Genomic DNA, 16,181 nt, shown 5'->3' with positions numbered 1-16,181 from the left:
CCTTCTGTGTTGCAGGGACTCAACCTTTCTTCCTCATCTCTTCACCCTTATATGTGCCTCCTCCTCTTCCTCATCACTCTGGCAAGGAATTATTTGGCTGCTGAGTTTCTGCTGTTGCAGGGTGTTACAGCCTGTCATTGCCCTGCCCCACATGTCCTAGACACAGATGTTCATTGTTTTCCCTTCCCAAAGACACAATCTTGAACAAGAGAAAAAATTCACTTCCATTTCTTTTTAATTAGTATTTTGGTGAATATACAAAAACAAAGAATCAAGGCAGATGGCAAGCATCAGGACATGAACCAGTACATCTATGGAAGAGGCTTCACCTTAAAACACTCTACAGAGGAGCACATTTCTCACAATACATTAACTACTGAAGCATTCACTAGGAAGGACACCAGCTCAGTCTGGGCCAAAGTAAACAGCCTTTATTGAACTGAGTGGAAACAGCAAGCATTGATGCAAGGACTGGGTTTGGTTCAGTTAGCTCCTTGCTTGCATTTTTTCACAAGAGTTATTCACTGCCATTATTTGCCATTTGTCCTACCTGATCCAGGGACATGGAAGGGGAATGACACAGGGAGTGTGACCATTTATACGCAGGTAGCTAAAGCAAGAAGCATAATAAACCAGGAGCATGGAACATCCACATTTGCAAAGGCAACTGCAGCAGAGAACCCCCTGTGTTCTGCACAAATTCTGGCCCGTAGATGCATGAAATCTTGTGCAAAGTAGAGAACAGCTTTTTTGAAGGAGCTGCTTGTTAGCAGGTGGAGCTTTTCCTGGACTGGCACTTCAGAAGGTAGGAGCACATGCAGTAGTTTCGTCAGTGGCAGGAGGTAGGCTTGCATATAGGCAGCATAGTGCTGAGGAGTGAGCTAGCCTTTTCTTGGGCTTGACTAGCAACAGACTGTCTATCTGTGACATGTTTTTGTTGCTGACACACTTAAATGCTCAGAGAATTTGCCTTATTCTAAGGCAAGGGTGACAGAGACCAGCAAGAGAAGTTGATCAGTAGAATATAACAGAGAGATCTGCAGTCTTTTCCCTTGCAGCATCTGTCCTTATTGGTCACAGGAGGTTACAGTTTTGCTCCCATTCCCCTTGATGGAGCGTTATAATTTACATTCAAACAAATTTTAGAGAGACATTTTTCTGGACCAAGTGTATATGGCATTTTCTTTACTGATGTCATCAGAGAACAAAGCAGATCACTTTTTTCCCCTCATCTTATGCTCCAGGATTTCTTGCACAGTGAAAGAAGGATTGTACTTCAGGCAGGAGGCATTAAGGCTGCAGAACAAGGGGCAAAGCAGGGACAAGAAGATTCTTTCCTGCAGTCATCACTTCTTTGTGTCAAGTTTTTGGAGGGGCAAAAGTATATGCAGGAGAGGTAGTGGGAAAACTTCAAATCCTCCATGGCCTGAGGAGAATGGAGTGGGAGACAAAAAAATGCAGTTTCACATGGCTCTTCAGGACAGCACTGAGGACACCAGGCCTTCAGTATTCTATTCCACTCCAGTAGAACATGGTGCCAAGGAGGACGCAGAACTGAAATGACAACACTGTTAAGTTTCTCTGCCCCCCATTTCCTGCTCTCCACCCCTCCCCCAGCCCCATTTAGTCCTACTGGTAGGAGAGAGTAAAAGAAATTCTTGAAAATCAAAGCCTGTTCAGGCAGAGGATCTTAAAAGTTTTTTGTCTGCACAGAAGCTACACAGTAAAGAAAGAAGATACTTGCAGCTGTAACTATTTGGCTATCGCTCTGCTCACTGGGGATTGTCATGAAGCTGCTGAAGCCTGAGTACTGAATACATTCATACAAAATCTTCAAACTACTAGCTCAATTAGCTATCTTGATGATCCAATACCCTTCACAAAGAAGCATCTGCAAGCTGTGTTTGCTGTGTTGTATTGCTGAGATGGCAGCAGGTAGCAGCAGGCCATGGCAGGCTGGAAGGCCATCTAATTCCCCACCTCTGGAAGCCAGAATGGAGGGGAACTTGTAAATGTAGCCCTTGTGGAGCAGACTACAGGCACATTTGTGATGAATGAATGACGATAATCTATGGATATTTTAAATGCGTCAGTGCTGTCATCCACCTCCACCCAACTGGGTGTGGAACAGCAAGAGAAGAGAAGAGGAAATAAAGGCAAATATTAAGTACTTACAGTCCAGCAGAGGATGGCAAAGCCAAACCAGGCAACACCCCAGGCATGTGCATTCACTGGCCCAGACATAGCATCGTAACAACCCTGAAAGACAACAGGGATGACTGAACACCAGCCATGAGCCTGCACTGCAAGGTGACAAACATATCCACCCCCGAGAGAGGCTGAGGTGCCATGGTGGCATGCTCCTCTCCTACTGCAATTTGGGTAGCTCAGAGGGTCTCAAAAAACCAAGCCAGAGCTACACTGCCTATTGACAACTTGCAGATAACCCACCTGTTTCTGGCTCCAAATACAAAGTAGACCCATCTCACACACTTCAAGGACAACTTGCTGTGCCATCACTTGCCAAGTACACTTAGATAACCAAACACAGCTGACACAGAATTGACCTCCAGAATCAAGAAGCGTCAAGAAAATTTGAAAGCTTGAATGCCTTCTAGAAATGCAAGCTAGTGCAGAAGCTGATGCTCATGACTCAGCAGCCTAGTGAATAGGACATGATGGTCTACTGAAAAGTTGTTCCTTGAGGAGGAGAACTGCTGATTTGCCTACTCATATTGTATACTGTCATCTTTGGGCTAAGTTTGATTTAGCTACTGTCCATGTACATGTTAGAGATGTCAATTCTTACTAGTGGCTTGGGAGATTTTTCTCTCCATCAGGAAAGACATTATCCTAAAAAAAATTCCTGTCCTGTTCAGCAACATGGCCAGGACTCTACAGGCATTTCTTCTCATCCAGAAAGCTTCTGAACACCTGTAGCTTACAGTGAAGGAGAAAGGTTTCTTTCCCTTCCAGCAAGGCGCTGATGTACGCTAAGTGGAAAAAGCAGAGGTGATCTTACATTGCTGTTGTAGTAGCCAGACACTCCGAGTTTGCAGCCATTGAGGTTGACAGGGAGCCCTTTTGCATCCAGCACGCAGCACGCCCGTGGCCAGGGGTAGTCGGCGTCGCTGTGCGTGCTGCGGAAGGCAGACGTGTAGTTCTGCCAGTCGGAGGGGCCGTTCACCCCACAGCAGTGGTTCTGCAGGGACACACAAGGGAAAGGTCTCTGTGGGCCCAGGGCACTGCCCTGCACGTGTCAGCACACTGGTTAGGCATTAATCACAGATTTATGGGGGAGATTTCTGAAGTGCCTGCCTTTGACAGTCTGCCGTCTGATAAATGAGCTAAAGGGGGAGTGTGCCAGAACTTTCTTTAAGGTTCAAGGCAGATGCCATCCTCTTTATTATCCAGCAGCCCCAAGGAGGATTGAAATTCTAGGCTTGCAGAGCATTTAATAATTAGTGACTTTTCAGTGTTGTTACCTGACGCATGAGTTCATCCCATGTCTTTGTGACCTCATTGTCACTGTTATTGTTTGGCTCTGACTTCTGATATCTCTCCAGCATTTGCTTCAGGAAGACATTTGGAGTTAGCTACAAAAAAAAACCAACAACAGAGAAAAATGCAGAAACTATGTAAATAAGTGGCCATGTAAAGCAAATCCAGGGTTATCTGGGGAAGGTTGTTTTCTTGTTTCAGAGTCCTGCTGGAGAACAGGAATGTTGCTTCTCCTCTGGCTTTACACATGAGAATAAAGAGCAGGATTTGAGGAGCAGGAGCAGCAAAGTTAAAAATCTCAAGCAGGCACTACTAGATGTTTACCACAAGAGCTGTGCAGAAGCTATGGATTGCATTTGGTATGTTGGAACTAAAGCACCACAAATAATTTCCCTCCCCACAGTATCTCCAATAATCCATGTAATCTTTCCCTCACCAGTAACATTGCCTGGGGCAAAGCTGAAGATTTTCTTCTCTGTGTATGATAGATTAATCAGTGGGTAGCTGAAAGACTAAACACTCTATTGATGATTCAACTAACCCACACTATTATTTCCTCAACCACAAGGTGTTAAACATTTTAAAATGTTAAAAATAACAAAACTATGTTCAAAACAACAAAGCTATTTCTTTGATTAGAATAATGGTGTTGGAGTTTTTCCTTGTGGGATTGTCTTCTGCTCAGCAGTAGTCCTGTGAGTTTACACTGTACCATCATATTTACTACACTGAACAGGGTGACTGTGTGCCCTAGAACTTGTGTTTCTCATCAAAGTTAAAAGAATACATGAGAAAAGAAATACTCACTGAGTCTTGGTTAGTTGCTGCTGTGATGCTAGAAGCCATTTCAAATGCAAAAGTGATCAGCATCAGGATGATGTACTGTGGGAGAAAGAGCAGAATGGGTTCTTGGAGAAACAGCTCAGCATTTTTTTCAAGATTAAGCCAGAAACTCTACTTGATGCAAAGGTGGCCAGGCTATCGTATTCCCTCTCACCCAGCCTGAATGATCTCGTAGCCCTTCCCAGTGCTTGCTCCAATTTGCGATCTGCTTTCTTGAAGGTGAATGATTGGAATTGCTCTCCACATCACAGACAAGATTTCATCAGAACCTCGTGGCATTAAGACTGCCCTGCCTCCACAGAAAATACTTTGTCCTTTTCTTTGTTGTGTCTCATTGGCAACCCATGTTTGTGTCATGTGTCCTCCTTTCACTTCCACTTACCAGCTCTAAGCTTTTCAGCAGGAAGCTGTTCACTCCTGGCAGGAGAGAATTGTATTTTGGGGAAAGGGAAGGTGCAGCTTAGGGCATCATTCAGATCACCCTGATTTTCATCATCAGATTTCATGAACACTCCTACATTGTGAGCAATCATCCTTCATGAAAACAGATTACAAGGGTCACCTCTCATAGTGTCCTTCACTCTTTCGTTTCTCTTTCCAGCATAATCCCTTTGACAGTTTCCATTTTTTCTTTGGAGTTCTCATATGTATCTGTTCCTCCTCCCACATTATATAATGTGGGATTCTCTGATTTAAGGCATTTTTTCCCTACTTACCTCAGTTTCTGTCCCTTGTATCCTCTCATAAATCCTAAACCAGAGCCTTTGGTTTAAGCTCAGGCACCAAAATTCAGAGTTAAGGGAATTCTGTTTCCTCAGCTGTTTTCTGGCATATTCCCTGGCTCAAAGGTTCAGATCTTTGAGTTCCTCTTGTCTAAAACAGACACCCTGCAACCCCACAGGAATCCACAAGAGAGCTCATTTCAGAGTTTTCATCTCTACCCTTCGTTAATAAAAACACCAATTAAGTTTTGCCACTGCCATACTAAATGACTAAGTAAGACATTGCAATGAGATTTGTCCACATCTTAACCTTGTCTTTGGCTTATCCAAAGCTCTGTCCCCACCCCTGTAATTTCTGCCTGCCTGCTGATGTCTTATGTTCTTCATTGCACCCATATTTGGTATCCTGACACTCACTAATGCCTTGTACAGAAGTCATTACTTATCAACTCCTAAACTGAATAGTGCATGACAGCTGAAAAACAGTAAGGGGTGGGGAGAAACAAGGATCTAAACCACATCCCAGCTACATGTGATTGTACAAGTGCTCCTGCATTGCTTCAGGGCAAGGTCAGGGTCAAGCCAGTCAAACCTTCACTGTGATTACCTCCATTTATTCCCTCAGCCTGGTTCAGGGGCTTTTTGGGCATGAGTCTTCACAGGAGTCACCTTCTGGGACACCACAGCCATGACCAAGAAGAACCTTCGGCTCCTTATCAGTATAAAAGCTGTCTTTGCTCATTGGTTGTTTCCCCAAGGTGACCAGGACACCAAGGCAGTGTTTGTTCAGTTTGGCAGCAATAGGAAGGTAAATTTTGCTATGCTTACCACCAATAGCAAGGTCCTGCTAGCCTTGATGACTCCAATGATACCAAGGATAGACAGGGCAAAGAGTGCAAGGCCGACAAAGATGCCAATCCAGGCGGCAGCGTAGATGCCATTGCTTTCTGTGGCTTTCAGCAGAGGGTAGGCACCATGGGGGTTGGACACAACGTAGATACACTCTGCTGTCAGGGCAATGCCACACATCTGGCAAGCACAAGAAACCCATTAGCTCAAGGTTCCCCAAAGAAATAGCAAAGACAGAAACAGGTGTAGGCTGCTTTCCTTTAATTCAACTTCCTGCCAAGTGGGAGCTACCCAGCTCCCTCTGCCCAGCTCTACAATCTCTTATATTGGGACTTCACAGAAGAATTGCAGGCAAATCTCACCCAGCCTTGATCTGAGAGGTCAGGCCCAGGACTTGAGGATGTTAAGAAAGAATGAACAGAACCTTCCATTACTATAGGAGGGAGGTGGCTGGAAAAATGTTGGTCTGCTCCTGCTGACAATTCTAAGGCTTTTCCCCTAGCATCCATCATGGTATTGTGGATCTGCCCCTGCTGTCCCTTTCCCACCCAACTGATCATTAGGACAGCTCTCCTTATCCTCTTCTCTCATGCTTTACATACACCATATAAGTGTGGATTTCACAAGTGAAGAGGGAGCACTGCTGTTTTAAGAAGTGTCATACTGGAAGGAAGCCTCCACCCATTCTTGTTCCACTTCACTTACCCCAATGACCACATTCCCAAAGACTAACAGACCCTGCAAGATGTGCATGCAATCATCACTTTTCGCCATCTTTAATTCTTCATGCAACCTAGAAAACAACAAATACAGTCTTCAATTAAATCACTGGTACAATACACTTCAATCAGAAATACAAATTATCCATGAGGAGAAGGACAGACAGAACTTGCCAGCCTGTCTGTACACCTCCCATCCCTTGCTTTGTAGTAGTTTCAGAGGAGACCTCCCCAGGTGTTAATCTGCTAACTCAGACTCTCCCTGATACTGGAGCTACAGAAGACTGGGACCACTTTGGGGACAGCTGGTGTCTGCAGCTTTCTCTTGATGAGGGTTTTCATCCTCACAACAGCACTCACAACAACCTCTGCCCATGGGGTGTAATTTCTACCTGGCCTGAAACACCAGCTGCATCTGGATGCAGAGGGAGCAAGTTCAGCACCCTCACTTCACCCCCATTCCTATCCTGGGCCATTTTGAGCAGCACTACCACGGGACTGAGCTGGTAACCACGGTGCTCTGGCTGTATCCCACACACACCTTCAGCACAGGGCTTTGCTACCAGCAGCCCCATCTCCCACCCGTGCTGGGAATGGGAGCAGAGTGCCCCAAGTCAGGTATGAGGGAGGAAGATGAGGAGAGAGGGACAGCTCAGGTTGCAGCTGGCTCATGGGAGGCAGGCCAAGTAGCACTCCCACCAAATTCCTGAGAATGCTTATATCCTGCAGTCTAGAGTCAGGTGCCCTGCATCAAATTCATCCCCTTCCAGAGAGAGCAGCATAAAGGCATCAGTCAGAGGTGTGAGAGCTCTTGGAGAAAGAAACTCAGACACCAGAGCCCACCAAGGTTTTCTTTGAAAGGGATGTGTGCATGGAGAGGGTAAGGGGAAAAAACCACCAACCCTGAGACAACTGCATTTACCAAGTGATTAAGAAGGTATAAATGAGGAAAGAAAGGCTGCAGTGAGCCCAGCTTGAGCAATAGCTGCTTGAACGTCCTTCTTCTGCCTGAGTACCTGCACTTGTGTCTCTCTTTTGCTAGGGCCACTGACTTCCTGATTCTTCAAAGAAGATGTTGGGTTATATGAGCAGACAAAGCTGTCAAGGAAGGGGAGCTTTCTGAGGAACAGAACATTGTGAGATGTCTAAAAATGCCACCTCCTGCCTCCTCAGCAGCTGCCCTTCTTGGGGTATGCAGGACCTCCAACAGCGACAGATGGAAACCAAGCACTTTGTACCGCTCTCTCTGCAGTGGTGTGAGGGTTAGGCATGCAGACATCTCCAGAGCTCTCACCATTATGTTGGCAATGCCTGAGTATTTTTGTATGATAACATGTGTAGGAATTTTTTAATAATATGCGGCCATTATTTTTAAGTTGAGAAGACTTTTTAGTCCCAGCTGGGTGTTTGGAGGCCAGACCCAGTACACATCAAACTGTGATCTATATTTGAAAATGGCAGGCTCGTGAGGTCAACCTGGATCTCCATCCCTGCCAAATTTCCTGACAAGCCAGGGTGTCCAGGGGCTGTCTTGCAGGTCTGGTCTGAGTCTGACCAATGTTCAGCCATGTGTTCTGTAATACAACACTGCAGAGTCTGCCAAATCTAAGAGGAATCCTGGTCTCCCACTCATCTGAGAGCTGGAGAGAACACTGCCTGTCTCATGGGCCTGTGTCCTGCAAACCCCAGAGATGCTAAAAAACCTTTTAGTTATTGTCATCTAAGGGACATTGCAAGCCAGGCAGCAATCCAAAAAGCAAGGAACTCTTTCCTGCTTGAACACAGGCAGGTAAACTCTGACTGCTACATGGAAAAGTGGGTCTGCTCCAGTTGCACTGTATAAAGCAAGGCTGAATGTGTTACCCTGTTCAGGGTAACAACAGCACTGACACCTTGTACATGGGCTGTCCATCCAGCCCAAGCTCTTGCCTCTCCACAAGCTGGCTTTCTTCTTCTCCTTGGCAGGCAGAACCTGGCTCACTCCTGTCTCCCTTGGGCAGGTATTATTGCAGTTATATTAGCTTGGAGAGAGCAAGCCCCTTCTTTTGGGGTGAGCCCACCTCCAGTGAGCTGCTATGGCTGTGAGGAAAGCTGGACAGAGTCACCATCACAGGTATCAGCTGGAAAATGGCAAGCTTCCTGACAACATAAGGTTCTCCCATACCTTAACTAAGTTCAATGGGATTGCAGGGCAGGGGGAAGCAGAGAGATCAAGAAGAGGAAAAGGGAAGGATGTACTGTAGATCTAAAAACTCCCAGTCCTGCCATATTTCTATGAATTATCCCTCTGCCTCCAAGTGATACAGGCCAAAGGAGCTCATTTCTTGGTTTCCACTTTATTAACCTGTGCCACGTGGGTCAACCCCTTGTCTGACCTCCTCTCCCTTGCAGGTGGTCCAGTATCACCATCAGCAATGAGAGCACCTCCCAGGCAGGTGCTCCAAAGCCATGACAACATCTGGGCAGCTGGAGAGCCAATGCTCCAACATGTCCCAGAGGAGAAGCTGTGGGAGACCAGGAGCTTTCCTCTGCTCCTCATGCCTCGGAGGTGAGCTGTGTTCAGCAAGAGCAGGTTGCACAGCACTAGGCACAGGTGCATGACCACAGAGCCATGAGGCCAGCCTGGCTGGCGTGCCCGAGGCAGGCTGTGCACAGAGACACCTCACAGGCACCCCTGGGAGTGACAGTGGTGGGCAGCCCTCCACCAACCCCCAGAGACACAGCTGCCCACAGGCACAAATGCATTTGGAGGTAGAGAAGCCTTCTTCTTGGGCTTGTTAAAATTAGTGTTATGACCCAAATGCAGTTTCCTGGGCTTCAAGGAAGTCCCTGAGGAAACTGGAACTTCAGCCGTAACCTTTATCCGAAACTTCCACTAAGAAGGCAGCCAGGTCCTGGAATTTCAACCTTCACCTGGTGTTCCTCAGCACATCCTAGAAACCTTGTAATTTAGGTGTGACCTATCTAGGTCTGAGGTATTCAATTATCACTGCCACAGACTTTGCTCCATACTCTAGGCAGCTTTGGAAAGGTGTCTGTTGTTCTCATTGTACCAAAAACCCGTGTCCCTCTTGAGGCACATCTTACTCCTCCTAGTCACAAGCAGTACAACTGGTTATAACTTCTCCTCTCTCCTCTCCCCTCACACCCCCAAAACACTCCTTACCCTCATGGGGGTCCAGCTGAGCCTGCCAGAGCCCAGAAGCGGCAGCTTTGCCTCCCCCTGGTACCCCACAAGGTGCAGACTATCTATAATTTCCATGCTCTTGAAACTTTCTTGACCTCCCCTCACTTCCTTTACTCTCAGTATCTCTGAGATCCTTAGCACAACTGTGGGAGACAAAAAAGAAGCTCCTTTCTGCAGAGGCTGGCTTCTGCCCTTGTGTTTTGGGTGATAACCTCATGCAGGCTTTGAAAGGACACTCTTCTGGCAACAATTCCTGGATTCAAATGGGATTTAGTGTCTGTTGTGCACCTCTCGAACACATGGTGCTGGTCAATCTTTTGAAGCCTCCACACCTTGTTTCTATATATCCCTGGGACAGGATTTCAGTGGCCTTGCAGATTAATTCCCCCTTCTTAGCCTAGCTCTACTCCATGTCTAGCCAAAAAAACCAATGGGTAGGAATTCATTTGGCATTGCCCAACACAGAACCAGGTGGCATTTTGATTGCCTTGCATTTTGTGCTAGTTGTCAAGCACTGTGACACAGGGACATCCCAAAACATCCCTGTGAGCATCATTGGCTTTACACCCCACTCCTGGAGGTTTCTCAGCATGGTGGTGGGGCTTGTATGTGCTTCACATCACGCCTTGCCACCTCCCTTTCCCTCAGCGTCCCTGCTCAGGGCGTTGCATTCTCATGCCCTGGTGCAGGGAGGCAGAGACAAAGGATGCGTTTGTTTTGTGACTCACGGGCTCTGCCCCACTCGAGCGAGCGCAGCTGAGCAAACCCGGCTGCCCGGCAGCAGAATCCTGCTCTCTGCCCGCACAGCCTGGGGCAGGAGCCTGGGCACCTCCCTCGCGTCCCAGCCCACTGGAGAGCATGTCCCTGCAGGCAGCAGCAAGGTGCCGGGCCAGCCCTGGGCGCTGATGGAGGGAGGGCAGCCAGGTGGAACCGCTGCCGGAGGCTGTGCCAAGGCCAGGGCCAGTGCCATGGGAAGGCTCCCTGAGCCACAGACCGCCTGCGGACCCCGATGCATCAGCAATAAACTTACTTTTGGGGTTTTCTAAAATCGGTTATGATGGAAAATTTATCCCCTAAGGGGCTTAAAAAGAAGGTATTTTCCAAGTGCTTGGGACACCTCGAGAATTACACAGTTATTAGGAGGAAGTAATTTAATATGTTAATGATGAATCGCTTGAACTCCACTGTAAGAAGCTGAATGTTTTACAAATGTCAGTTCATCATTTGTTTACTTATTTCAAAGCAAACATCTCCAGTGGACACAAACTCATGCACTCCTCCTGCCCTGCTGGACTTTCCCCAGTGCTCCACCTCTGACAGAAAACTTCTTGTGTGCTAGGAGTCAACCACACTCAGAAATGGAAGAGGCAGACAATTATTTTGTGCTACCAGAGGAGAAAAATAAAGCAAAAACATAGCTCAGCATCAAGCAGGGGTCACAGACTAATTAAGTTTCCTTTCAAAGAGATTGGTATGAAATGAAGCCTGTGTGAACAGTGGTGTGGCTGGTAAATCATCATCAAGCATAATTACCTTGTAAGTAGAGCTGGGAGGTAGGTTTTTCCTCTCTCCTTTATTAATTCAGCACAGCCAAAACAAGCAGGTTTTTTTAACTTTCCTATTTTCACAAGTGAGGGGGAACTACAAGACTCATCTTCCTCTACAACAATTTTTCCTTTTTATTTTTCTTTTAACACTCAGATTTACAACAGATTTAATTTTTCCATTCCCTTCTCCCCAGTCTTTAGGAGAAAAAATATGAAACAAATTAAAATAGCCGTAGAGAAGACACAGCCTGAGGTAAGAAAACTGAAATACTTAATGATTTCATGCAGTTAACCTTATCCAGGTACCAGACTCCCACATACCAAACACAGCCCAGGGACTAAAATAAAAAAAAAATTAAATATAAGAGCTATCTTTTCTCCTAATAGACACTTCTGGCTCACATGCCTCTTTAAGAGGAAGACCATGACCAAAGCAAGGCACTCACCGCTCTCTTCTCGTGATGCTTCCAGCAGAAACCCCAACCCACCTGCAGAGCTGAAAAGGCCCTTTTCTCCCACCTCTGCCGCCCTTTAAAGAGCCCAGTTTGCTGAGGAGCGTGCTGTGTGATTGGTGGGGTGCCCATCACATGAGGAAAACTTTTTTTTCTAGCCAAACCTGTTCCCCAGTCCTCCTGGGACCGAAGGGTGTCTCTGTGATTCTTAGATCATATCGGAATGTCGTTGTGCTGAAAACACAAAGCTTTAAAGAATTTCTATTCTTATACTCTCAAAAGGGTGGATGAGTGAGTCACTCATATGAGGCACTTGAACTTTAAAGAGAATGGGCAAGTTGGAAGGACGTAAATACACGAAGATTGCTAGGTCACTGCTTCAACGTAGGTATAAGAAGAATGCACTGAATAGAAAAATAAAGTAAATTAATTTTAATGTTTTCATTTAATTATGTAGCACAGGAATGATCCAGTTGTTTGGGTTGGATCCATTTTCGTTTCATTCAGCTTGGGATTTTTTTTGGAAACAGAAATGTAAGTGTTGGCTACTCTGCAGGACACTGTGGATGACATGAAAAGTGGGGAGAATATTTCATTTCCTTGGGCACTCTGGATTTTTCATGTAGTCAGTCTTATTAAGACAGAACAAAATGAAGTACAGATATATCTATTCATTGGCCTGTGATGAACTGAGAACAGCTATGGCTGAGGAACAACAATAGCAATGGAATGTCTTTCACCTTCCCCTCTCACCCTCATTCCAGCACAAGTTTGCCAAAAGTCAAGATTCACATTACTGGTGTCTTGAACATGTCTCTGGCAAAAGCACAGGTGGTTGTACTTGTTCTTCATCTGCTGATGCAAAAACCAGCAAATAAATAACAGGCTTGGGAAAGGTAATGGGAGTTCCATGATGTTAGAGCCCATCACAAGTCAAAAACAAGCACAAAATTAACATCTATATGTCCTATTGGTGGCAATCCTGGCAAATATTTGGTGTGAAATTAGTGAGCCATGGTTCACTAAAGGGTCTTACGAATTTCTTGGTACTTGTAGACAACTGAAGAGAGATCCCACTCTCCCATGAGGTCTGTGTGAGGTTCAACCCTGAAGAAAGGACAGTATTTTTGGCATTTCCAGTTCCATGAGGTAACACAGCCATAAGCAAAAGGAGACACATCGATTGCAGCCAGCCTGATCTACTAGAAAGGGACAGGAAAATAGTCCCTTGGGTCCTCAAGAATACAGATGCAGATTTGTCTAGACCTAAATGGCTCAGACCTCCTTGCTCACTAAGTTTGCTCCCTACAACCCATGCAGCCTATTTTGGTGCATTTGCCACCCCGTATTTTGGCAATGCTGGTGGGACCAGGTGTTTCACACCAGCTGGTGTCCTGGGCTCTAGGAAGGCAGGCTCACATCATTTTTCTTGGACACTGAGAGCAGCTGGCAGGGGAAAAGCAGTGCCTCCATCTCCTGAGCATCACAGTTGGGCTGATCTTGGAGCAGTGATTGGACAAAAGCCTGCCATGGTAAAACATCCCATCACATCTCATCTGGGAGGAGAAAAGAGGCTGCAACTGTGGAAATGCTGTCTTGGGAAAACAAGACGAAGAAATAGAGGAGAAGAAAGGGGAAGCTGGCAGTGAAGTTCATAGCCTTGCCAATCACCAGAACTGAAAGTAGCTGCTGGAAGAGAACCCAAATGCAGCTGAGCTCTTGCAGCTCTGTAGCCCTGTCCAGGGCACTGCAAAAAGCTGTTAGAGTGAATCCTTGTTTGGGCTGGAAGAGTGGGTCAGGCTGGACTGGGTGGTGGTCACCCTTCAGCTGCTGCTACCATTTGGCTGTCACAGTTTGTTAATCTGGTATAGAATGTGGGTAAGAATATTTTTTATGGTCTCTGGAGAGAAATCTGATATAGGAAAGGAGAGGCTTGGAATGGGGGTTTTGTTTGTTTCTTTGAAGTTCTTTTGGTGTGTGCCAACAAGGTGAGACTATGAGTTTACATGAATGCCTGTGCAGAGCAGAGGGTCAGACAGAGACCTTGTCTGGGGAGGGAGCACAGTGGGGCTGACAAGCCAGGGCTGGGAAGCCCCCATTCCCCCAGGGATACCTCCAGTGGGGTGCCTACAGCTGTTTTAGCCTCCCCTGTAGGACTGTGTCTGTGCTGGCCTACTTCAGATGGACCAGCACTTCTATACAGACAGATCCATGCATTTGTGTGTGCTCTTGCACATGGGAAGCTCCAGACTGCTGAGTGTGCACACCCTTACACAGAACCAGACGTGTGTACGTGCACAGGCACAAACCCATACGCGTGTGTGCTTTGTGTATCCAGCCACGTGTGTGCACATATGTGCACATCTCTGCTGCGGGTAAGTTAAAGGCAAAGTGGGACTTGGGAGTGAAGACATGCTGCCATTTGGGGTTTCATCTGCAGGGATGGTCAGATGCTGAAGCCACAGCCTGGCCTCTTTTCGGATGGAGGTGAAAAATGGATTTCTCAAGAGATCTATCACTCGGTTATTGTTACGTGCTCAGCGGGTGACAGGGCAAAGTTAGAACACGCCTGTCACAAAGTATGCTGTGTTTATTCAAAATTGGTATGGAAGGCATGCTAGAGGATGCCCAAAGCTGCTGAGAAGGGCTGATTAGATGTTGTGGTTAGTTCCAGTGTGTTGGTTCCACTCTTCACCTCTAAGAATACTTTCCCATCTTCCTGAATCCTTTGAATTTCTTCTCTTCATAGCGTGGAAATAATGATTTAAGGCTGAGATAATATGAGAGGGAGGAATTAGGGAGGGAGTGAGCACACAGAGAGGAAAAGGAGCTTGTGGTCAAAGTAGCAGACTCCCAGGAGTCATCTCTGTGACCCCCTCATGCCAGTGTCATGACAGAGCCTCTGCCATCCATGAGCAGGAGGCTCCTCACTGCATTTGAGGTGCTGTACATTGAGATCAAAGCTCATGGCTGAAGGACCAGTCTTGGGAAATCCCTTGTCCCCATCAATGTGGCTTCAGTGTTGGCCAAGCCTGTGCTCCCATGCACAGGTTCAGCTTGACACACACTGTTTGGCCCAGGGAGAGGACTTTTTAAATGATTGTCCCTCCAGTATATGGTGGCAAGTTCATGGCAGCACTGCTGGGAGTAAAGCCAAGCATCCCTGTTGCAGCATACTGCAGAGGGGCTGCCACCTTTCCTGGTAGAGTCCTGACCTCATCAGCTGGGCCAGCAGCCTCCTCCTTGAGGGCACTGCTCCCGGTAGCCCCAGACCCAATTCCTGCCACCCAGCTTTGCTCCTGCATTCCCGGCAGGGCTGCGAACAGCTGCTTCCCAGTCTGCAGTTTGACCTTCCTTCCCTGGGCCAGATTTGGGTTTGAGGCTTGTGCCTGCCACCCAAGCCCTCCACGTGCCATGGCCAGGAGCCAGCTCCTCCTCAGAGTAGAAGGGAACTCCTAATGGCTGTGTCCTCTCCCAGCTCAGTGCCGCTGCACAGGGGGTGAGGATGCAGGCGGTGGGGGACAGATGTCACGGTGCCTCTTGGGTTTGCAGCTGGCCTGGCCTCCTGCCAGCCTTGCATCCCGCCTCCCCAGTGGAGTCCTGTCTTTTGCTACAGCTGCCTCCCCCTTTTGGCAACATTTTTGCCCTTTTTTGCCACTTCTATACCTCTCAGCCTCAAGAGAGAGGAATAACTGTGGGGTGCAGAGAATAAATAAGTGAACACCACCTAGTGAGATCAGGGGAGAGCAACTCTGTCTCTGAAATTGTTTACCAAACAGGGCTGAGTGTGGGGAGACAAATGGCATACCATGAGCAACAGCCATGGGCTAATTATAGTGGGTTAGGATAAACCACCGGGCCACTGGGCTGACCACCCAAGCTAAACCTGCAAACATATAGGCTGAAATGCTGAACTGTGTATATATATATATATTTAGTATGATGTGGAATGCAGTCAGTAACTTCTGTCTGAAACTTCAGCTACCTTGGCAAAGAGTGTTACAGAGAACACAGATACGAGCACCTTTGTGATGCTAGCAATCCTGGAGTTTTGCATTTAGCAATTCTTCATTCCGAAGAAGAGTGCTCATAGGGCACACTCTCAAGGACTGGGGTTTTTTGAGTTTAAGAGAGGGATGCACCTTATCTTCCCAATTTTGTAGGGTAGCTTTATTCATGAGCTTATAACCACATCTGTATTTCAGTATCATTAAAACTTGCAATTTTGGGTAGTTGCGTAAAGCCCAAGCTACTGCAATCATGAGATTGCATGAAAATTTGTGCTTTCAGCCTTTCAGAAGAGAATGTTCCTCCTGAGCAAGCAGAAAGGACAAACAACTTGGAGAAAGCTGCTCTGTCTG

The 16,181-nt window shown here is 46.8% G+C and overlaps 1 protein-coding gene across 1 annotated transcript; it reads right to left on the bottom strand.

Annotated features, from left to right (window-relative positions):
- Positions 1–217: 217 nt before the first annotated feature.
- UPK1B (uroplakin 1B) lies at positions 218–11,911 on the bottom strand. The gene is made up of 8 exons (XM_059491200.1): positions 11,815–11,911; positions 6,621–6,708; positions 5,895–6,095; positions 4,309–4,383; positions 3,486–3,596; positions 3,023–3,202; positions 2,176–2,259; positions 218–1,554 (listed from the first exon to the last, which is right to left on the bottom strand). The coding sequence occupies exons 2-8, from the start codon at positions 6,687–6,689 to the stop codon at positions 1,504–1,506; spliced, it is 771 nt and encodes a 256-aa protein (XP_059347183.1). The 5' UTR covers positions 6,690–6,708; positions 11,815–11,911; the 3' UTR covers positions 218–1,503.
- Positions 11,912–16,181: the final 4,270 nt, after the last annotated feature.

This window comes from Ammospiza nelsoni, chromosome 2 (assembly GCF_027579445.1).
Source record: "Ammospiza nelsoni isolate bAmmNel1 chromosome 2, bAmmNel1.pri, whole genome shotgun sequence".
Lineage (NCBI taxonomy): Eukaryota > Metazoa > Chordata > Aves > Passeriformes > Passerellidae > Ammospiza > Ammospiza nelsoni.
The sequence above is the reverse complement of the archived record's forward strand: the minus strand, read 5'-3'. Positions and strand labels throughout refer to the sequence as shown.